The sequence below is a fragment of the Bombina bombina genome, chromosome 3 (genome assembly GCF_027579735.1).
Source record: "Bombina bombina isolate aBomBom1 chromosome 3, aBomBom1.pri, whole genome shotgun sequence".
Classification (NCBI taxonomy): domain Eukaryota; kingdom Metazoa; phylum Chordata; class Amphibia; order Anura; family Bombinatoridae; genus Bombina; species Bombina bombina.
This window is the reverse complement of record NC_069501.1, coordinates 69,670,768-69,694,402: the sequence shown is the minus strand read 5'-3', so window position 1 is coordinate 69,694,402 and position 23,635 is coordinate 69,670,768. Positions and strand designations below refer to the sequence as shown.

The window sequence follows — 23,635 nt, the reverse complement described above, 5'->3', positions numbered from 1 at the left end:
TGCGCCCACATACACCAACCTATTTATGGGTTGGTGGGAGCGGTCCCATATCTATGCGGGTGGGAACCCCTTCAGGCTGGAAATTAAGTTGTACGTCCGTTTCATAGATGACCTCTTGTTCATCTGGGAAGGAGAAAGCACATCGGCAAGCAAATTTGTGGATTATCTGGAGTCTAATGAAGTAAACTTACGATTTACATTTGAGTATAATGCAAATATGCTTAACTACCTTGATTTGGAGCTGAGAGGGTGGCCTTCAGGTAAGGTCACTTCACAAGTATACAGAAAACCCATTTCAGGGAACAGCCTCTTGCATGCAAGAAGCTGTCACCCTAGACATATGCCTTATTCAGTGGCGAAGGGACAATTTGTACGTATTAAAAGAAACTGTACTCTACCAAATATGTTTAAGTTACATGCAGATGACCTAGAGAATAGGTTATTTCAAAGAGGGTACAGTAGGAATGTGATAAAAAGAGCTAGAAGTGAAGTGGAAAGCATGCCTAGAGAGAACCTGTTGAGGGATATTCGTACATCAAAAAGGCAAACAGATAATGTTTTGACATTTGTTACTGATTATTCTGCCCAGTATGAGCAAATTTGTGGTGTGATTCGTAATCACTATCGTTTACTGGTGGCTGACGATGCCCTCTCTCTGAGGTGGCAAAGAAAGGTTGTAGATTTCTTTCATGTAATTAGCAAGAGTCCATGAGCTAGTGACGTATGGGATATACATTCCTACCAGGAGGGGCAAAGTTTCCCAAACCTTAAAATGCCTATAAATACACCCCTCACCACACCCACAATTCAGTTTTACAAACTTTACCTCCGATGGAGGTGGTGAAGTAAGTTTGTGCTAGATTCTACGTTGATATGCGCTCCGCAGCAAGTTGGAGCCCGGTTTTCCTCTCAGCGTGCAGTGAATGTCAGAGGGATGTGAGGAGAGTATTGCCTATTTGAATGCAGTGATCTCCTTCTACGGGGTCTATTTCATAGGTTCTCTGTTATCGGTCGTAGAGATTCATCTCTTACCTCCCTTTTCAGATCGACGATATACTCTTATATATACCATTACCTCTGCTGATTCTCGTTTCAGTACTGGTTTGGCTTTCTACAAACATGTAGATGAGTGTCCTGGGGTAAGTAAATCTTATTTTCTGTGACACTCTAAGCTATGGTTGGGCACTTTGTTTATAAAGTTCTAAATATATGTATTCAAACATTTATTTGCCTTGACTCAGAATGTTCAACTTTCCTTATTTTTCAGACAGTCAGTTTCATATTTGGGATAATGCATTTGAATTAATCATTTTTCTTACCTTCAAAAATTTGACTCTTTTTTCCCTGTGGGCTGTTAGGCTCGCGGGGGCTGAAAATGCTTCATTTTATTGCGTCATTCTTGGCGCAGACTTTTTTGGCGCAAAAATTCTTTTCCGTTTCCGGCGTCATACGTGTCGCCGGAAGTTGCATCATTTTTTTGACGTTATTCTGCGCCAAAAATGTCGGCGTTCCGGATGTGGCGTCATTTTTGGCGCCAAAAGCATTTCGGCGCCAAATAATGTGGGCGTCTTGTTTGGCGCTAAAAAATATGGGCGTCGCTTTTGTCTCCACATTATTTAAGTCTCATTATTTATTGCTTCTGGTTGCTAGAAGCTTGTTCACTGGCATTTTTTTCCCTTTCCTGAAACTGTCATTTAAGGATTTTGATCAATTTGCTTTATATGTTGTTTTTTCTATTACATATTGCAAGATGTTCCACGTTGCAACTGAGTCAGAAGTTACTCCAGGAAAATCACTGCCCGGGGCTGGAGCTACCAAGCTAAGTGTATCTGCTATAAATTTTTGGTATCTGTTTCTCCAGCTGTTGTTTGTATTGCATGTCATGACAAACTTATTAATGCAGATTAAATTTCCTTTAGTACTGTTATATTACCTGTTGCTGTTCCGTCAACATTTAATTTTCAGAGTGTTCCTGATAAACATAAGAGATTTTATTTTTTAAATCCATTTAGAAGGCTATGTCTGTTATTTCTCCTTCTAGTTTACATAAAAGTCTTTTAAAACTTCTCTTTTTTCAGATGAATTTTTAAATGAACATCATCGTTCTGATACTGATAATGGTTCTTCTGGTTCAGAAGTTTCTGTCTCAGAGGTTGATGCTGTTAAATCTTTGTTTGTTCAAGATGGAATTTATTCGTTCTTTATTTAAAGAAGTATTAATTGCTTTAGATATAGAGGATTCTGGTCCTCTTGATACTAAATCTAAACGTTTAAATAGGGTTTTTAAATCTCCTGTAGTTATTCCAGAAGTGTTTAATCTCCCTGATGCTTTTTCTGAAGTAATTTCCAGGGAATGGAATAATTTGGGTAATTCTTTTACTCCTTCTAAACGTTTAAGCAATTATATCCTGTGCCATCTGACAGATTGGAGTTTTTGGGACAAAATCCCTAAGGTTTAGGGCTGTCTCTATTCCTGCTAAAATGTACTACTATTCTTACGGCAGATAGTACTAAATTTAAGGATCCTTTAGATAAGAAAATTGAATCCTTTCTAAGAAAAGTTTACTTATGTTCAGGTAATCTTCTTAGACCTGCTATATTTTTACCGGATGTTGCTGCAGCTTCATCTTTTTGGTTGGAAGTTTTAGCGCAACAAGTAACAGATCATAATTTTATAGCATTATTTTTATTCTATAACATGATAATAATTTTATTGGTGATACCATCTTTTGATATCATTTGAGTTGATGTCAGGTATATGTCTCTAGCTATTTTAGCTAGAAAAGCTTTATGGATTAAACTTGGAATGCTGATATGTCTTCTAAGTTAACTTTGTTTTTCCCTTTCTTCCAGGGTAATAATCATTTTTTCGTTCTTTTTCTCATAATAAGGAACAAAAGCCTGATCCTTCATCCTCAGGAGCGGTATCAGTTTGGAAACTATTTCCAGTTGGAATATATCCAAGCCTTATAGAAACCTATAGTCGGCTCCTAAGTACCCATGAAGGTGCGGCCCTTTTTCCAGTTCAGCTGGTATGGGGCAGATTACGTTTTCTTCAAAGGAATTTGGATCAATTCCGTTCTCAATCTCTGGTTTCAGAACATTGTTTCAGAAAGGTACAGAATTGGCTTCAGTTAAAGCCTCCTGCTAAGAGATTTTTTTCTTTCCCGTGTCCCAGTTAACACAGCAAGGCTCAGCATTTCTGAAACGTGTTTCAGATCTAGAGTTGGCTGGTGTAATTATACCAGTTCCAGTTCTGGAACAGGGGCTAGGGTTTTATTTTATCTCTTCATTGTACCAAAGAAGGTCAATTCCTTCAGACCAGTTCCGGATCTATCAATATTGAATCGTTATGTATACCAACATTCAAGATGGTTACTGTAGGACTATTCTGCCTTTTTGTTTAGCAAGGGCATTTTATGTCTACAATAGATTTACAGGATGTGTATCTGCATATTCCGATTCATTCAGATCATTTTTAGTGTCTGAGATTCTCTTTTTAGACAAGCATTACCAGTTTTGTGGCTCTACCGTTTGGTCTAGCCTCAGTTCCAAGAATTTTTTTCAAAGATTCTCGGTGCCCTTCTTTCTGTATTCAGAGAACAGGGTTTTGGTATTTCCTTATTTGGACGATTATCTTGGTATTTGCTCAGTCTTCTCATTCGAAGAATCTCATGCGATTTGACTTGTGTTGTTTCTTCAAGATCATGGTTGGAGGATCAATTTACCAAAAAGCTCATTGATTCCTCAGTCAAGGGTAACCTTTCTGGGTTTCCAGATAAGATTCAGTGTCCATGACTCTGTCTTTAACAGACAAGAGACGTCTAAAATTGTTTTCAGCTTGTTGAAACCTTCAGTCACAATCATTCCCTTTGGTAACCTTATGCATGGAAATTCTAGGTCTTATGACTGCTGCATCGGACGCAATCCCCTTTGCTCGTTTTTCACATGCGACCTCTTCAGCTCTGTATGCTGAATCAATGGTGCAAGGATTACACAAAGATATCACAATTTATATCTTTAAAACCGATTGTTCGACACTCTCTAACGTGGTGGACAGATCACCATCGTTTAATTCAGGGGGCTTCTTTTGTGCTTCCGACCTGGACTGTAATTTCAACAGATACAAGTCTCACAGGTTGGGGAGCTGTGTGGGGATCTCTGTCGGCACAAGGAGTTTGGGAATCTCAGGAGGTGAGATTACCGATCAATATTTTGGAACTCCGTGCAATTTTCAGAGCTCTTCAGTTTTGGCCTCTTCTGTAGAGAGAATCGTTCATTTGTTTTCAGACAGACAATGTCACAACTGTGGCATACATCAATCATCAAGGAGCGACTCACAGTCCTCTGGCTATGAAAGAAGTATCTCAAATTTTTTGGTTTGGGCGGAATCCAGCTCCTGTCTAATCTCTGTGGTTCATATCCCAAGTGTAGACAATTGGGAAGCGGATTATCTCAGTCGCCAAACGTTGCATCCGGGCGAATGGTCTTTTCACCCAGAGGTATTTCTTCAGGTTGTTCAAATGTGGGAACTTCCAGAAATAGATCTGATGGCGTCTCATCTAAACAAGAAACTTCCCAGATATCTGTCCAGATCCCGGGATCCTTAGGCGGAGGCAGTGGATGCATTTTCACTTCCTTGGAAGTATCATCCTGCCTATATCTTTCCGCCTCTAGTTCTTCTAAGAGTAATCTCCAAGATTCTGAAGGAATACTCGTTTGTTCTGCTGGTAGCTCCGGCATGGCCTTACAGGTTTGGTATGCGGATCTTGTCCGGATGGCCTCTTGCCAACCGTGGTCTCTTCCGTTAGACCAGACCTTCTGTCACAAGGTCCTTTTTTCCATCAGGATCGGAAATCCTTAAATTTAAAGGTATGGCGATTGAACGCTTGATTCTTGGTCAAAGAGGTTTCTCTGACTCTGTGATTAATACTATGTTACAGGCTCGTAAATCTGTATCTAGAGAGATATATTATAGAGTCTGGAAGACTTATATCTTTTGGTGTCTTTCTCATCATTTTTCTTGGCTTTCTTTTAGAATACCGAGAATTTTACAGTTTCTTCAGGATGGTTTAGATAAGGGTTTGTCTGCAAGTTCCTTGAAAAGACAAATCTCTGCTCTTTCTGTTCTTTTTCACAGAAAGATTGCTATTCTTCCTGATATTCATTGTTTTGTACAAGCTTTGGTTCGTATAAAACCTGTCATTAAGTCAATTTCTCCTCCTTGGAGTTTGAATTTGGTTCTTGGGAGCTCTTCAAGCTCCTCCCTTTGAACCTATGCATTCATTGGTCATTAAATTACTTTCTTGGAAAGTTTTGTTCCTTTTGGCCATCTCTTCTGCCAGAAGAGTTTCTGAATTATCTGCTCTTTCTTGTGAGTCTCCTTTTCTGATTTTTCATCAGGATAAGGCGGTGTTGCGAACTTCTTTTGAATTTTTACCTAAAGTTGTGAATTCCAACAACATTAGTAGAGAAATTGTGGTTCCTTCATTATGTCCTAATCCTAAGAATTCTAAGGAGAAAGCATTGCATTCTTTGGATGTTGTTAGAGCTTTGAAATATTATGTTGAAGCTACTAAGTCTTTCTATTTTTTTTCTTTTCCGGTTCTAGAAAAGGCCAGAAAGCTTCTGCCATTTCTTTGGCATCTTGGTTGAAATCTTTAATTCATCTTGCCTATGTTGAGTCGGGTAAAACTCCGCCTCAGAGGATTACAGCTCATTCTACCAGGTCAGTTTCTACTTCCTGGGCGTTTAGGAATGAAGCTTCGGTTGATCAGATTTGCAAAGCTGCAACTTGGTCCTCTCTGCATATTTTTACTAAATTCTACCATTTTGATGTATTTTCTTCTTCTGAAGCAGTTTTTGGTAGAAAAGTACTTCAGACAGCGGTTTCAGTCTGAATCTTCTGCTTATGTTTTTTATTAAACTTTATTTTGGGTGTGGATTATTTTCAGCAGGAATTGGCTGTCTTTATTTTATCCCTCCCTCTCTAGTGACTCTTGTGTGGAAAGATCCACATCTTGGGTAGTCATTATCCCATACGTCACTAGCTCATGGACTCTTGCTAATTACATGAAAGAAAACATAATTTATGTAAGAACTTACCTGATAAATTCATTTCTTTCATATTAGCAAGAGTCCATGAGGCCCACCCTTTTTTGTGGTGGTTATGATTTTTTTGTATAAAGCACAATTATTCCAATTCCTTATTTTATATGCTTTCGCACTTTTTTATCACCCCACTTCTTGGCTATTCGTTAAACTGAATTGTGGGTGTGGTGAGGGGTGTATTTATAGGCATTTTAAGGTTTGGGAAACTTTGCCCCTCCTGGTAGGAATGTATATCCCATACGTCACTAGCTCATGGACTCTTGCTAATATGAAAGAAATGAATTTATCAGGTAAGTTCTTACATAAATTATGTTTTTCCTATAGAAGGAACAAAACAATAGGGAATTTGATCTCCCCTTCTATGCTAAAAAAACCAAGCTCAGAGTTAACACAATCTTCGTCTTGGCTAAGACATAAGGGGACCTACAAATGTGGGTATTCACAATGCACAGCATGTGAGTATGTCCAGGTTGGTTCCTCCTTTGCATCAGTAGTCACAGGGGAATCTTTTGATATCTCCTCCTGCGTAAATTGTAAATCTACGTACTGTGTTTACCTGTTGTGGTGCTCCTCTTGTAATTTGCAGTACGTAGGGTTGACCACCAGGGATGTCCGCTCGAGGATACAGGAACACCTGTCCACGATCCGGGTGGGCAAGAGTAGCACCACACTGGTATCACACTTCGTACAGTACCATGATAAAGATTATCAGTCACTTAGATGGATGATAATTGAGAAAATCCTACCCCAGAAGAGAGGTGGGGATCGATTCAAAATCTTGTCACGACAAGAAATGTACTGAATTTTCAGGCTCCAAACCAAGAGACCTAGGGGCCTGAATTCCGAGTACGATTTTATTAACCATTGGTCCTAGTACTTAGGATTAAGGTTAGGTGTATATGGTACCATGTATAGTCTTAAAATGCTTTGGTAATAGTTAGCCTAATATTCACTATCCATTTAGTAATGTAGCTACTGAGAAAAAACTATCTCAGACATGTACTATATACCTATGAGTTACAAAGGTGTAAGGTCAGCTAGGTGTTTTTGGTAATTTTATATATAGGTGTATAGTTAGAATTTATTTTCAATATCTTATTCACACATATAAATAAACAATAATTAAAAATGTCAATCTATGAGGACACAAAGTTAGCTCCATGATTTCATTATAAGTGTTTATAAGTAAAAGGAACATTATTACTATAATTATTTTGGTATTTTGAATTCGATTAATTTGACCGTTATAATAATCATAGAATAGTGTTTCTTATGAAGTATATATGAATTTATTTATTTATTCATTATCTTGTGAATAGGACCAATGAACTGTTTATGTTAAAGTAGAAATGTAATAGATGTATTTGTATATATGAATTCTGTCCCTTTAAAGAATGATCAACATATCCTCCAATGAAATTTGAGCACTGGATATTTAAACCGGTGTGTATTAAATGGTTTTAATGGCTATGAGTACGGCTTTCCCAGCCGAAACGCGTTAGTCAGTTCTGCTGGAGGGTACACACTCTCTTTGTTATATCTATTTTTAATGTATACCAATAAAACTTGGAATTTTATTTAATATTTGAGTGCTGGGCTTTGTTTCTACTTTTTGGCTTGGAACAAGGGTAAACAACCCAAGAAGCCCGCTGCTGCTCCCAAGACAGCATGAAGGGGCGGCCCCCTATCCGGGACCGGATCTAGTAGGGGCAGACGTTCTTTGTCCAGGCTTGGACAAGAGATGTTCAGGATCCCTGGACACTAAAGATCGTTTCCCAGGGGGTATCAACCTTCCCCAAGGGGAAGGTTTCTTCTTTCACGATTGTCTGTAGACCAGACAAAAAGAGAGGCGTTCTTACGTTGTGTAAAAGACCTCTCCACTATTGGGAGTAATTTGTCCCGTTCCAATGCAGGAACAGGGGCTGGGGTTTTACTAAAATATTTTTTTGGTTCCCAAAAAAGAGGGAACGTTCAGATCCATTTTAGATCTCAAGAGTCTAAACAAGTTTCTCAGAGTCCCATCTTTCAAGATGGAGACGATTCGGAAAATTCTTCCATTGATCCAGGTGGGTCAATATATGACTACCGTGGACTTAAAGGATTGCATATCTTCACATTCCTATCTACAGAGATCATCACCAGTTTCTAAGGTTTGCCTTCTTGGTAAAGCATTTTCAGTTCGTGGCTCTTCCCTTCAGGTTGGCCACGGCACCCAGGATCTTCACGATGGTTCTAGGGCATTGCAGTGGCGCCTTATCTAGATGATATTCTAATCCAGGCGTCTTCTTATCAACTGACAAAGTCTCATACCGACATGGTTCTGTCCTTCCTAAGGACTCATGGGTGGAAGGTGAATCTAGAAAAGAGTTCACTAATTCCACAGACAAGGGTTCCTTTCCTGGGAACTCTAATAGATTCCATATCCATGAAAATCTTCTTGACGGAAGACAGAAGGTTAAAGATTCTGAATACGTGCCGAACCCTTCAGCCCAATCCTCGGCCATCAGTGGCTCAGTGCATGGAGGTAATTGGATTGATGGTGGCGGCAATGGACATCATTCCGTTTGCTCGTTTTCATCTCAGACCTCTACAACTGAGCATGCTCAGACAGTGGAATGGAGATTATGCAGATCTGTCTCCTCAGATAGATCTGGATCAGGAGACAAGAGACTCTCTTCTTTGGTGGTTGTCGCTGTATCATCTGTCCCAAGGGATGTGTTTCCGCAGACCTTCATGGGTGATAGTGACAACTGATGCCAGTCTACTAGGATGGGGTGCAGTCTGGAATTCCCTGAAGGCTCAGGGAGTGTGGACTCGAGCGGAGTCTCTACTTCCCATCAATATTCTGGAGTTGAGAGCAATATTCAATGCGCTTCAAGCTTGGCCTCAGTTGGCTTCGGCCAAATTTATCCGATTTCAGTCGGACAACATCACGACTGTGGCTTACATCAATCATCAGGGAGGAACAAGGAGTTCCTTAGCGATGATAGAAGTATCCAAGATAATTCGATGGGCGGAGGCTCACTCTTGTTATCTGTCAGCAATCTACATCTCAGGAGTGGACAACTGGGAGGCGGATTTTTTGAGCAGGCAGACGTTTCATCCGTGGGAATGGGAACTCCACCCGGAGGTCTTTGCCACCCTGATTCTCAGGTGGGGCAGTCCGGAATTGGATCTGATGGCATCTCGGCAGAATGCCAAGCTCCCGAGGTACTGATCCAGGACCAGGGATCCTCAGGCCGAACTGATAGATGCCTTGGCAGTGCCTTGGTCGTTCAACCTAGCTTATGTGTTCCCACCGTTTGCTTTCCTTTCCCGGGTGAATGCACGGATCAAACAGGAGAAGACTTCTGTGATTCTAATCGCTCCTGCGTGGCCTTGCAGTACTTGGTATGAAGATCTAGTGGACATGTCCTCTCTGCCGTGGCAGCTCCCATTGAGGCAGGACCTTTTCATTCAGGGACCCTTCCATCATACGAATCTAATTTCCCTGCAGCTGACTGCTTGGAGATTGAACGCTTGGTTTTATCTAAGCGGGGGTTCTCTGATGCGGTCATTGATACATTGATAAGATTTACCATAAGATATTGCGTAAATATCTTTATTGGTGCGAATCCAAAGGCTACTCATGGAGTTGGGTTAGGATTCCCAGGATTTTGTCTTTTCTCCAAGAAGAATTGGAGAAAGGGTTGTCAGGAAGTTTAATTTCAGCTTTGTCTATTTTGTTACACAAGCGTCTGGCAGATGTTCCAGATTTTCAATCTTTTTGTCAGGCCCTGTCTAGAATTTGGCCTGTGTTTAGACCAATTGCTCCTCCTTGGACTTTGAATTTAGTTCTTAATTTTCTTCGAGGGGTTCTGTTTGAACCCATGCATTCCATAGATATTAACTCGCAGAGTTTCTGAGCTTTCGGCTTTACAATGTGATTCTCCTTATCTTATTTTCCATGCTGATAAGGTGGTGTTACGTACCAAACCTGGTTTTCTTCCTAAGGTTGTTTCTAACAAGAATATTAATCAGGAAATTGTTGTTCCTTCCTTGTGTCCTAACCCTTCTTCTAAGAAGGAACGTCTGTTACATAATTTGGATGTAGTCCATGCCTTGAAGTTCTACTTGCAGGCGACTAAGGATTTTTGTCAGACATCGTCATTATTTGTTGTTTTTGCTGGTAATCTTAGGGGTCAGAAAGCTATGGCTACCTTTCTTTTTGGCTGAAGAGTATCATCAGTGTTGCATATGAGACTGCTGGACAGCAGCCTCCAAAACGAATTACGGCTCATTCTACTAGGGCTGTGGCTTCCTCATGGGCATTTAAAAATGATGCTTCTGTTGAACAGATTTGCTTGGCGGCAACTTGGTTGTCTCTTCATACTTTTTACAAATTTGATACTTTTGCTTCATCTGAGGCTGTTTTTGGGAGAAAGGTTCTTCAAACAGTGGTGCCTTCTGTTTAGGTTCCTGTCTTGTCCCTCCCTTTCATCCATGGCCTATAGCTTTGGTATTGTATCCCATAAGTAAGGATGAAATCCGTGGACTCGTCATATCTTGTAAAAGAAAAGGAAATTTATGCTTACCTGATTTGTTTCTTTTACGAAATGACGAGTCCACGGCCCACCCTGTTATTTTTTCTGAAGACAGGTTTTTATTTTTGTTAAACTTCAGTCACCTCTGCTCCTTGGCCTTTCCTTTCTCTTCCTAACTTCGGTCGAATGACTGGAGGGGGTGGGAAGGGAGGGGCTATATATACAGCATCTTCTGTGGAGCTCTTTGCCTCCTCCTGCTGACCAGGAGGCGATATCCCATAAGGATAAAATCCGTGGACTCGTCATATCTTAAAATAAACAAATTTATCAGGTAAGCATAAATTTCCTTTTTCTCACTTTACATATAAGGTGGCAAATTATCAATTTTTCAATCAAGATGGTATTTTTGTGTAAAAGCTATGTTTTTTTTTTGTGTGTTTTTTTTAACTTTCTTTCTTGTAACTTTTTTTACAGTGCTTATGGTCTACATTAGACAATGCTAGCACTTAACATTTTTATGTTTTATGTTCTTTGTGGAAAAAGTAAAGAAAAAATAAAGAAAATTTAAAGCCAAATAGTTTTTAGAAATCACTCGATCTGCATCAGTTTAAAATTCATCTTAATAGGCTTCTTTTCTATGCACAATCGTTTATTATTCTAATGGTTCTGAAAAGAAACTTTGGCAAGATGTAGCCTGCCATGTCATATTTTTTTATTTTTTGTTTTGTAGATTTCAACACTGCAGAACATCTGCTCAGTACATTTTGTTGTCTGTCTTTTCTTATACAAATAAATATTTCTTCTTTTTTTGTAGCTAACGCTGACGCCGGCACAGCAGCAGATGTTAATACAGCAGGCACAGGCACAGCTGCTGGCAGCTGCAGTGCAGCATTCTGCCAGCCAGCAACACAGTGCAGCTGGTGCCACCATCTCTGCCTCTGCTGCAACTCCCATGACACAGATTCCCCTTTCACAACCAATACAGATTCCACAGGTAAATACAGATGCATTATAATGAACTTATTGTACATATTCATTTCAGAATGTTGATTGCACTTTCACTACCACAGTGCTACAGGTCTATGTATTGCTCTCTCTCATGTGTTTCTAATGCCCATGTAGTCTTAAAGTGATAATAAATCCTGTCATTTGTAAAACACCAGGATTTCTCCTGTTAAGTGTGGTCAGTCCACGGGTCATCATTACTTCTGGGATATTAACTCCTCCCCAACAGGAAGTGCAAGAGGATTCACCCAGCAGAGCTGCTATATAGCTCCTCCCCTCTACGTCACACCCAGTCATTCTCTTGCACCCAACTAATAGATAGGATGTGTGAGAGGACTGTGGTGATTATACTTAGTTTTATACCTTCAATCAAAAGTTTATTTTATAACAGCACCGGAGTGTGTTGTTCCTTCTCTGGTAGAATTTGAAGAAGAATCTACCTGATTTTTTTGTATGATTTTAGCCGGCATAGTTAAGATCATATTGCTGTTCTCGGCCATCTGAGGAGTGAGGTAAACTTCAGATCAGGGGACAGCGGGCAGGTTAATCTGCAAAGAGGTATGTAGCAGCATATTATTTTCTGACAATGGAATTGACTGAGAAAATTCTGCCATACCGATATAATGTAAGCTCAGCCTTAAATGCAGTAGTAGCAACTGGTATCAGGCTGTCATGTATGTATATTTTACACTTCAGTATTCTGGGGAATGGCACTTCACTGGGATAATACTGTATGCATAAGACTTTAGCCTAATTTGCAGTGACTAGCAACTGGCTTTCTAATGACATTTCATTTATTTGATGTTAAACGTTTTTGCTGGCATGTTAAATCGTTTAATTTTCTGAGGTACTGGGTGAAAAAATGTTTTGGGCACTGTTTTTTTCCACTTGGCAGTCGTTTTATTTAATTTAAGACAGTTTACTGATCTCCCTCACTGTTGTGTGTGAGGGGGAGGGACCTATTTGGGCGCTTTCGCTACGCATCAAAAAATTCAGTCAGAAGTCTCTTGTCTTCCCTGCATGATCCGGTTCGTCTCTACAGAGCTCAGGGGTCTTCAAAACTTCTTTTGAGGGAGGTAATCACTCACAGCAGAGCTGTGAGATTGTAGCTGACTGTGATAAAAAACGTTTATTTCTGTACTTTTTTTCTGCTATCAGGGTTAGTTATCCATTACTAATGGGGGCAATCCTTTGCTAAAATTGTGTTTTTACCGGAAAAGATTTGATGTTATAGTTTCTCAGTTTATTATTTCTCAACTGTCATAACTTTTTTCTGTGCTTCTTAAAGGCACAGTACGTTTTCATACTATTTGTAAATTACTTTGAAAAGTATTTCCAAGTTGCTAGTGTGTTAAACATGTCTGATTCAGAGGAATATCTCTGTGCTATATGTGCTAAAGCCAAAGTGGAGCCCAATAGAAATTTATGTACTAATTGCATTGATGCTACTTTAAATAAAAGTCAATCTGTACAAATTGAACATATTTCACCAAACAACGAGGGGAGAGTTATGCCGACTAACTCGCCTCACGTGTCAGTACCTGCATCTCCCGCTCGGGAGGTGCGTGATATTGTAGCGCCGAGTACATCAGGGCGGCCATTACAAATCACATTACAGGATATGGCTAATGTTATGACTGAAGTTTTGGCTAAATTACCAGAATTAAGAGGTAAGCGTGATCACTCTGGGGTGAGAACAGAGTGCGCTGTTGATAATAGGGCCATGTCTGATACTGCGTCACAGTATGCTGAACATGAGGACGGAGAGCTTCAATCTGCAGGTGACGGTTCTGATCCCAATAGAATGGATTCAGACATTTCTAATTTTAAGTTTAAACTCGAAAACCTCCGTGTACTGTTAGGGGAGGTATTAGCAGCTCTGGGATTGTAACACCGTTGCAATCCCAGAGAAATTATGTAGGCTGGATAGATACTATGCGGTACCGGCGAGTACCGACGTATTTCCTATACCTAAGAGGCTTACAGAGATAATTACTAAGGAGTGGGATAGGCCCGGTGTACCCTTTTCCCCCCCTCCTGTGTTTAGAAAAATGTTTCCAATAGACGCCACCACACGGGACTTATGGCAGACGGTCCCTAAGGTGGAGGGAGCGGTTTCTACTCTGGCTAAGCGTACCACTATCCCGGTGGAGGATAGCTGTGCCTTTTCAGATCCAATGGATAAAAAATTAGAGGGTTACCTTAAGAAAATGTTTGTTCAACAAGGTTTTATATTGCAACCCCTTGCATGTATTGCGTCTGTCACGGCCGCGGCCGCTTTTTGGTCCGAGTCCCTGGAAGAGACTCTTGACTCAATAACTATAGATGAGATTTCAAACAAGCTTAAGACACTTAAGCTAGCTAATTCATTTATTTCGGATGCCGTAGTACATTTAACTAAACTTACGGCTAAAAATTCCGGATTCGCCATTCAGGCACGCAGAGCACTGTGGCTAAAATCCTGTTCAGCTGACGTTACTTCTAAATCTAAATTACTTAACATACCTTTCAAAGGGCAGACCTTATTCGGGCCCGGGTTGAAAGAAATTATCGCTGACATTACAGGAGGTAAAGGCCATGCCCTGCCTCAAGACAGAGCCAAACCTAAGGCTAGACAGTCTAATTTTCGTTCCTTTCGTAATTTCAAAGCAGGAGCAGCATCAACTTCCTCTGCACCAAAACAGGAAGGAGCTGTTGCTCGCTACAGACAAGGCTGGAGACCTAACCAGTCCTGGAACAAGGGCAAGCAGGCCAGGAAACCTGCTGCTGCCCCTAAGACAGCATGAATTGAGGGCCCCCGATCCGGGAACGGATCTAGTGGGGGGCAGACTTTCTCTCTTCGCCCAGGCTTGGGCAAGAGATGTCCAGGATCCCTGGGCGTTAAAGATCATATCTCAGGGATATCTTCTGGACTTCAAATCCTCTCCCCCAAAAGGGAGATTTCATCTGTCAAGGTTGTCAACAAACCAAATAAAGAAAGAGGCGTTTCTACGCTGTGTACAAGATCTTTTACTAATGGGAGTGATCCATCCGGTTCCGCGGTCGGAACAAGGACAAGGGTTTTACTCAAATCTGTTTGTGGTTCCCAAAAAAGAGGGAACTTTCAGGCCAATCTTGGATTTAAAGATCCTAAACAAATTCCTAAGAGTTCCATCGTTCAAAATGGAAACTATTCGGACAATCTTACCCATGATCCAAAAGGGTCAGTACATGACCACAGTGGATTTAAAGGATGCTTACCTTCACATACCGATTCACAAAGATCATTACCGGTATCTAAGGTTTGCCTTCCTAGACAGGCATTACCAGTTTGTAGCTCTTCCATTCGGATTGGCTACGGCTCCAAGAATCTTCACAAAGGTTCTGGGTGCTCTTCTGGCGGTACTAAGACCGCGAGGAATTTCGGTAGCTCCGTACCTAGACGACATTCTGATACAAGCTTCAAGCTTTCAAACTGCCAAGTCTCATACAGAGTTAGTACTGGCATTTCTGAGGTCGCATGGATGGAAGGTGAACGAAAAGAAGAGTTCTCTCTTTCCACTCACAAGAGTTCCCTTCTTTGGGACTCTTATAGATTCTGTAGAAATGAAGATTTACCTGACAGAAGACAGGTTAACAAAGCTTCAAAATGCATGCCGTGTCCTTCATTCCATTCAACACCCGTCAGTAGCTCAATGCATGGAGGTGATCGGCTTAATGGTAGCGGCAATGGACATAGTACCCTTTGCACGCCTACATCTCAGACCACTGCAATTGTGCATGCTAAGTCAGTGGAATGGGGATTACTCAGACTTGTCCCCTACTCTGAATCTGGATCAAGAGACCAGAAATTCTCTTCTATGGTGGCTTTCTCGGCCACATCTGTCCAGGGGGATGCCATTCAGCAGGCCAGACTGGACAATTGTAACAGACGCCAGCCTACTAGGTTGGGGCGCTGTCTGGAATTCTCTGAAGGCTCAGGGACAATGGAATCAGGAGGAGAGTCTCCTGCCAATAAACATTCTGGAATTGAGAGCAGTTCTCAATGCCCTTCTGGCTTGGCCCCAGTTAACAACTCGGGGGTTCATCAGGTTTCAGTCGGACAACATCACGACTGTAGCTTACATCAACCATCAGGGAGGGATAAGAAGCTCCCTAGCAATGATGGAAGTATCAAAGATAATTCGCTGGGCAGAGTCTCACTCTTGCCACCTGTCAGCAATCCACATCCCGGGAGTGGAGAACTTGGAGGCGGATTTCCTAAGTCGTCAGACTTTTCATCCGGGGGAGTGGGAACTTCACCCGGAGGTTTTTGCCCAAATTCTTCGAAGTTGGGGAAAACCAGAGATAGATCTCATGGCGTCTCGACAGAACGCCAAGCTTCCTCGTTACGGGTCCAGATCCAGGGATCCAGGAGCGGTTCTGATAGATGCTTTGACAGCACCTTGGACCTTCGGGATGGCTTATGTGTTTCCACCCTTCCCGATGCTTCCTCGATTGATTGCCAGAATCAAACAGGAGAGAGCATCAGTGATTCTAATAGCGCCTGCATGGCCACGCAGGACTTGGTATGCAGATCTAGTGGACATGTCATCCTGTCCACCTTGGTCTCTGCCTCTGAGACAGGACCTTCTGATCCAGGGTCCCTTCAAACATCAAAATCTAATTTCTCTGAAGCTGACTGCTTGGAAATTGAACACTTGATTTTATCAAAACGTGGTTTTTCTGAGTCAGTAATTGATACCTTAATACAGGCTAGGAAGCCTGTTACCAGAAAGATTTACCATAAAATATGGCGTAAATACTTATATTGGTGCGAATCCAAGAGTTACTCATGGAGTAAGGTTAGGATTCCTAGGATATTGTCTTTTCTACAAGAAGGTTTAGAAAAGGGTTTATCCGCTAGTTCCTTAAAGGGACAGATTTCAGCTCTGTCCATTCTTTTACACAAACGTCTGTCAGAGGTTCCGGACGTTCAAGCTTTTTGTCAGGCTTTAGCTAGGATCAAGCCTGTGTTTAAAACTGTTGCTCCACCATGGAGTTTGAACTTAGTTCTTAATGTTTTACAGGGTGTTCCGTTTGAACCCCTTCATTCCATTGATATCAAGCTGTTATCTTGGAAAGTTCTGTTTTTAATGGCTATTTCCTCGGCTCGAAGAGTCTCTGAGTTATCTGCCTTACATTGTGATTCTCCTTATCTGATTTTTCATTCAGACAAGGTAGTTCTGCGTACTAAACCTGGGTTCTTACCTAAGGTGGTCACTAACAGGAATATCAATCAAGAGATTGTTGTTCCATCTTTGTGTCCTAATCCTTCTTCGAAGAAGGAACGTCTTCTACACAATCTAGATGTAGTCCGTGCCCTGAAATTTTATCTACAGGCAACTAAGGATTTTCGACAAACGTCTTCCCGGTTTGTCGTTTATTCTGGTCAGAGGAGAGGTCAAAAAGCTTCGGCTACCTCTCTCTCTCTTTGGCTTTGTAGCATAATACGTTTAGCCTATGAGACTGCTGGACAGCAGCCTCCTGAAAGAATTACAGCTCATTCTACTAGAGCTGTGGCTTCCACTTGGGCCTTTAAGAATGAGGCTTCTGTTGAACAGATTTGCAAGGCTGCAACTTGGTCTTCTCTTCATACTTTTTCCAAATTTTACAAATTTGACACTTTTGCTTCTTCGGAGCCTGTTTTTGGGAGAAAGGTTCTTCAGGCAGTGGTTCCTTCCGTATAAAGAGCCTGCCTGTCCCTCCCGTCATCCGTGTACTTTAGCTTTGGTATTGGTATCCCAGAAGTAATGATGACCCGTGGACTGACCACACTTAACAGGAGAAAACAAAATTTATGCTTACCTGATAAATTCCTTTCTCCTGTAGTGTGGTCAATCCACGGCCCGCCCTGTTTTTTATGACAGGTCAAAATTTTTTAAATTATACTCCAGTCACCACTGCACCCTTTGGCTTCTCCTTTCTCGTTGGTTCTCTGTCGAGTGACTGTGTGTGACGTAGAGGGGAGGAGCTATATAGCAGCTCTGCTGGGTGAATCCTCTTGCACTTCCTGTTGGGGAGGAGTTAATATCCCAGAAGTAATGATGACCCGTGGACTGACCACACTACAGGAGAAAGGAATTTATCAGGTAAGCATAAATTTTGTTTTACCATTGGAACAAATAAAGGGGACTTTCAGTCTTGAAGTATAAAATACTTCGTGCTGAAAGTTCCTTTATTTGTTTGAAGCGTTCGCCGCACTGAGCTCCTCAAGCAGCCCATGGCAGAACGCTATTTTGTGGAGAGGTAACGTTTCCATCTCCTTAGCAAACAGCCAGCTGGCGCCAAGCCGGATAGCCCGCACAGCTATTGGTTAAGAGGTGGAAACGTCACCTCTCTGCAAAATAGCATTCTGCTGTTGGCTGCCTGAGGCGATCAGTGCGCCGAACGCTTTAGACAAATTAAAGGAACTTAAAGTACAGGTAGCCCTCAAGTTTACGCCGGGGTTACGTTACAGAAGGAATGGTTGTAAATCGAAACAGTTGTAAATTGAAACCCAGTTTATAATGTAAGTCAATGGGAAGTGAGGGAGTTAGGTTCCAGGCCCCTCTCAAAATTGTCATAAGTAACACCTAATACATTATTTTTAAAGCTTTGAAATGAAGACTTTAAATTCTAAACAGCATTATAAACCTAATAAAATAATCACACAACACAGAATATATAATTAAACTAAGTTAAATGAACAAAAACATTTGCTAAACAGCATTATAAACCTAATAAAATAATAAACAGACTTTACTTGCATTTTTCTGCAAACAGTTCTTTCTATGCATTCCAATCTGGACTGATTTATAGTCAGGAAGATCTTGTTCCTTTGCAAGCTGATAGCGATAGCTCAGGTCTGGTTAAACTGATTAATTTCAGCTTGCTTGGCTTGCATATCTTTGCTGCAACACAAGCGGACAGCTCCACCTACTGGCTATTTTAAGCAATGCACTGCTTCTCAATGTTTTTCAATAGCAGTCACATGACTGAAAAAAAGGTTGTTGTTCTGAAACGGTGCAAATTGAACCGTTGTAAACCAAGGGCCACCTGTATGAAGTATTTTATACTTTATGACTGAAAGTCCCCTTATTTGTTCTAGGGTTGCACCGATACCAATACTAGTATCGGTATCAGTGCCGATACCAAGTATTTGCATGAGTACTTGTACTCATGCAAATGCACCAATACTGAAACCGATACCTCCACTTCCTACCCATACATCATCTTGTGGTGTTTTTTAAACTGCATGTTCCCATTTCATTTAAGCTGGAGTGGAAACTTAACTAAAACTTGTTCACTTCAGTTCTGCCAATACAAATTGCTGTTATTTGTATTATATTATTGTACGTTAGAGCAGTGCTCCAAAAGCCGCTACTATACACCTCGTTCAGGCAAACCCCTGAAGTACTGGGCAGTTAATAAACTGAGATTTCCAGCTCTGGCTAAAATGACCCAAAAATAGATTTCTGCCCCATGCAGTAGTGTGAAAAGTGAAAGACTGTTCAGCTTAGCGTCAAATGTCCTTACTGATAGCAGAAACAGAATTATAACTGAACATGCAGAGATGCTTCTGTTCATTAAAAATAACTTGCCACTAACTTTTAAAAAATATTCAAATAGCTAGATTGCCTGTTATACTGCTAGTTCTCATCTTGAACAAGTATGTTCAAAACATACTGTACTCTGAGGACTGAGAATAAAAAGCAGCCCTGGAAAAATATGAAGACCAGTCCTAGTCAGAAGAATTCAAATGCCCCATTTTTCTCAAAGGGGATTACTGGGACACTCCTTTCCCAATATTTTTTCCAGAATTAAATTATATTATATTTGTATTAAATACAAATGTCAGATTGATGTTATATAGACACCATACAACCCAATAGCATCCAGTAATCACCCCTTTAAATTGTAGCTTTCCAGCCACAGCTGCTGCAGCTGTTATTTGTTGTTATTAATATATTTGATTGTAATATTTATTTATAAACATGTTCTGTGAACTTTGTGACAACAAATAAAACTATTTTATTATTTCAAAATGTCTTTTGAGTTACAGTTCATAATTATAAAGAAGCTTTCTTAATTCATTAGTCTGCATTGTGCTTGGAAAACTGTCATGATATTAAAAAAGAAGTATCGGTAATTGGTATCGAGTATTTGAAAAAAAGTATCAGTACTTGTACTCGGTCTTAAAAAAATGGTATTGGTGCAACCCTAATTTGTTCCAATAGTAAATCCTTGAGTTTCACAAAAGGGATATGAAACTCACTTTTTATTTCATGTTTCAGATAGAGCATACAATCTTAAGACACTTTCTAATTTACCCCTTTTTATAAAACATTTTCTCTTGGAATCTTTATTTGAAAAAGCAGGACTGTAAGCTTAGGAGTCGGCCCCATTTTTGGTTAAGCACCTTGGTTAGCACTTGCTGATCGGTGGCTACATTTAGCCACCAATTGGCAAGCGCTACTCAGGTGCTGAACCAAAAAACAAAATGTATGCTTACCTGATAAATGTATTTATTTCTTGACACGGTGAGTGCACGGATCATCATCAATTACTGTTGGGAATATCACTCCTGGCCAGCAGGAGGAGGCAAAGAGCACCACAGTAAAACTGTTAAGTATCACTTCCCTTCTCACAACCCCCAGTCATTCGACCGAAGAAAAGAGGAAATAACACAAGGTGCAGAGGTGCCTGAGGTTTATATGAAAAACTGTCTGAGAAACGGGCCGGGACCGTGTCAAGAAAGAAAAAAATTTATCAGGTAAGCATAAATTTTGTTTTCTTTCTAATGACACGGTGAGTCCATGGATCATCATCATAAATTACTGTTGGGAATCAATACCCAAGATAGAAGACACAGATAAGGGAGGGACAAGGCAGGAACCTAAACAGAAGGCACCGCTGCTTGAAGAACTTTTCTCCCAAAAGAAGCCTCAGCTGAGGAAAAAGTATCAAACTAAAAGAATTTAGAAAGAGTATGCAAAGATGACAAGGTGCAACCCTGCAAATCTGTTCCACAGAAGCTTCATTCTTGAAAGCCCAGGAAGAAGACAGCCCTATGAAATGAGCTGTGATTTCCTCAGGAGCTTGCTGTCCAGCAGTCTCATAGGTCAAATGGATAACACTCTTCAGCCAAAGGAAAGCAAAGTAACCGAAGCTTTCTGACCCTTGCGTTTCCCAGAAAACAAACATATAAGACAGAGGACTGACAACACTCCTTGGTCGCCTGCAGAAAGAATTTCAGCACACGAACATCATCTAGGTTATAAACAAAGAAGGAACAACTATTTCCTTATTATATTCTTGAACGAAACAACTTTAGGCAAGAAACCCAACCTAGTATGCAAAATGACCTTATCAAAATGAAAGATCAGGGAAATCGCACTGTCGCGCCGAGAGCTCTGAAACTCTCAGAGTAGACTATTTCCATTTTTCTTCAGACACCAAAAACTTCACCTCTTCCTTGTACTGAAGGAAAAGAGAATGACTGGGGGTTGTGGGAAGGTAAGTGATACTTAACAGCTTTGCTGTGGTGCTCTTTGCCTCCTCCTGCTAGCCAGGAGTGATATTCCCAACAGTAATTGATGATGATCCGTGGACTCACCGTGTCATTAGAAAGAAATGGGCTTTTATTTTAAATATAGGAATTTAAAAAAAATATTTTTATTTGACTAATTAAAAAAATAATCGGCCGATTAGATTACGAAAATAGTTGGTTGCAGCCCTAATGTGGACTAAGAGTTTGTAGCTTTTGTGGGTATCCTGCATGTGGCATTTTACTGAGCTGTGTTCAGCTCTGAGACTTGATAATTTGAATACAGTGACCTATAAGTAAAATGTTTTATTTCTTTTGTATATTCATACAACTTAAAAAAAACTTTGCTGATGCGTTATGACAAAATTAGCCAAATTGTGATTCATCTGTTTTCTGCTTTTTAGGATCTGCAGCAGTTACAGCAATTTCAGCAGCAAAATCTTAATCTGCAGCAATTTGTGTTGGTACATCCAACAACTAACTTGCCGCAAGCGCAATTTATCATCTCACAGACGCCGCAAGGGCAACAAGGTAGGTAGCCAGTTTACAACATTCAGTGGGTGGTGATAATATAATATGAATTCCTTCTTTCTTTTGCAAGATGTACCGAGTCCACGGTTTCATCCTTACTTGTGGGATATTATCCTTCCTAACAGGAAGTGGCAAAGAGAGCACCCACAGCAGAGCTGTCTATATAGCTCCCCCTTAACTCCACCCCCCAGTCATTCTCTTTGCCGGCTCTAAGCAGGAAGGGTAAAGTGAAAGATGTGTTAAACTGTTAGTTTTTATTTTTCTTCAAGCAAGAATTTATTTTTAAATGGTACCGGTGTGTACTATTTACTCTCAGGCAGGAGATGGATGAAGATTTCTGCCTAGAGGATGATGATCTTAGCATTTGTAACTAAGGTCCACTGCTGTTCCCACAGAAGCTGAGGAGTACAGGAAAACGTCAGTGTGAGGAACGGTTTCTTGCTATACAGCAATGAGGTATGTTCAGTCATTTTTTCTGCAGAGACTGTGATAACTCAGAAAGGCTGACAGTATCCCCATTAGGGGAAGGGTAAGCAGTAATCCTAGTTTTATAAGGGGCATTACTAGCTTGCATAAAGGGCTATACTTATGGGCACTTAGTTTGTATATGATATATAAGGCAAACGTTTGTGTGTTCTGGGAGTACTGTTTATTTTTCTTAAGGGACAACTGTTTGAGGGTACACTTGGCTTGTTTGGGGTTTTTTATAACCCACATGGCTTAAAAAACGTTTGGCACCTAACCAGGCTTGGAACAAGGGTAAACAGGCCAAAAAGCCTGCTGCTGCCACTAAGACAGCATGAAGGGGTAGCCCCCGATCCGGGACCGGATCTAGTAGGGGGCAGACTCTCTCTCTTTGCTCAGGCCTGGGCAAGAGACGTTCAGGACTCCTGGGCCGTAGAAATTGTAACCCAGGGATATCTTCTAGATTTCAAAGATTCTCCTCCAAGGGGGAGATTCCATCTTTCTCAATTGTCTGTAAACCAGACAAAAAGAGAGGTGTTCTTACGCTGTGTAGAAGACCTTTTTACCATGGGAGTGATCTGGCCAGTTCCGAAAGCAGAACAGGGACAAGGTTTCTACTCCAATCTGTGGTTCCCAAAAAAGAGGGAACCTTCAGACCAATTCTAGATCTCAAGATCCTAAACCAATTCCTAAGAGTTCCATCCTTCAAGATGGAGACCATTCGGACTATTTTACCAATGATCCTGGAGGGTCAATATATGACCACCGTGGATTTAAAGGATGCGTATGTACACATTCCTATCCACAAAGATCATCACCAGTTCCTCAGGTTTGCCTTTCTGGACAGGCATTACCAGTTTGTGGCTCTTCCCTTCGGGTTGGCCACGGCGCCAAGAATCTTCACAAAGGTGCTAGGGTCCCTTCTGGCGGTCCTAAGGCCGCGGGGCATAGCAGTGGCGCCTTATCTAGACGACATCCTAATTCAAGCGTCGACTTTCCAACTAGCCAAGTCTCACACGGACTAAGTGTTGGCCTTTCTAAGATCTCATGGGTGGAAGATGAACGTGAAAAAGAGTTCTTATTCCTCTCACAAGAGTTCCATTCCTGGGAACTCTGATAGATTCGGTGGACATGAAAAATTTTCTGACGGAGGTCAGAAAATCAAAGATTTTAACCACCTGCCGAGCTCTTCATTCCATTCCTCGGCCGTCAGTGGCTCAGTGTATGGAGGTAATCAGACTTATGGTAGTGGCAATGGACATAGTTCCGTTTGCTCGCTTGCATCTCAGATCACTGCAACTATGCATGCTCAAACAGTGGAATGGGGATTATGCAGATTTATCTCCTCAGATAAATCTGGATCAAGAGACCAGAGACTCTCTTCTTTGGTGGCTGTCACAAGATTACCTGTCCCGGGGAATGTGTTTCCGCAGGCCAGCATGGGTTATAGTGA

The 23,635-nt window shown here is 41.0% G+C and overlaps 1 protein-coding gene across 1 annotated transcript in view; it reads left to right on the top strand.

Annotated features, from left to right (window-relative positions):
* Positions 1-11,453: 11,453 nt before the first annotated feature.
* POU2F1 (POU class 2 homeobox 1) overlaps positions 11,454-23,635 on the top strand; it is a 215,046-nt gene continuing 202,864 nt past the window's right edge. Inside the window, exons 1-2 of the mRNA XM_053705861.1 lie at positions 11,454-11,628; positions 21,591-21,717. Coding sequence (XP_053561836.1) covers positions 11,476-11,628; positions 21,591-21,717 — 280 coding nt within the window. The 5' untranslated portion in view covers positions 11,454-11,475. The remainder of the gene's footprint in view (positions 11,629-21,590; positions 21,718-23,635) is intronic.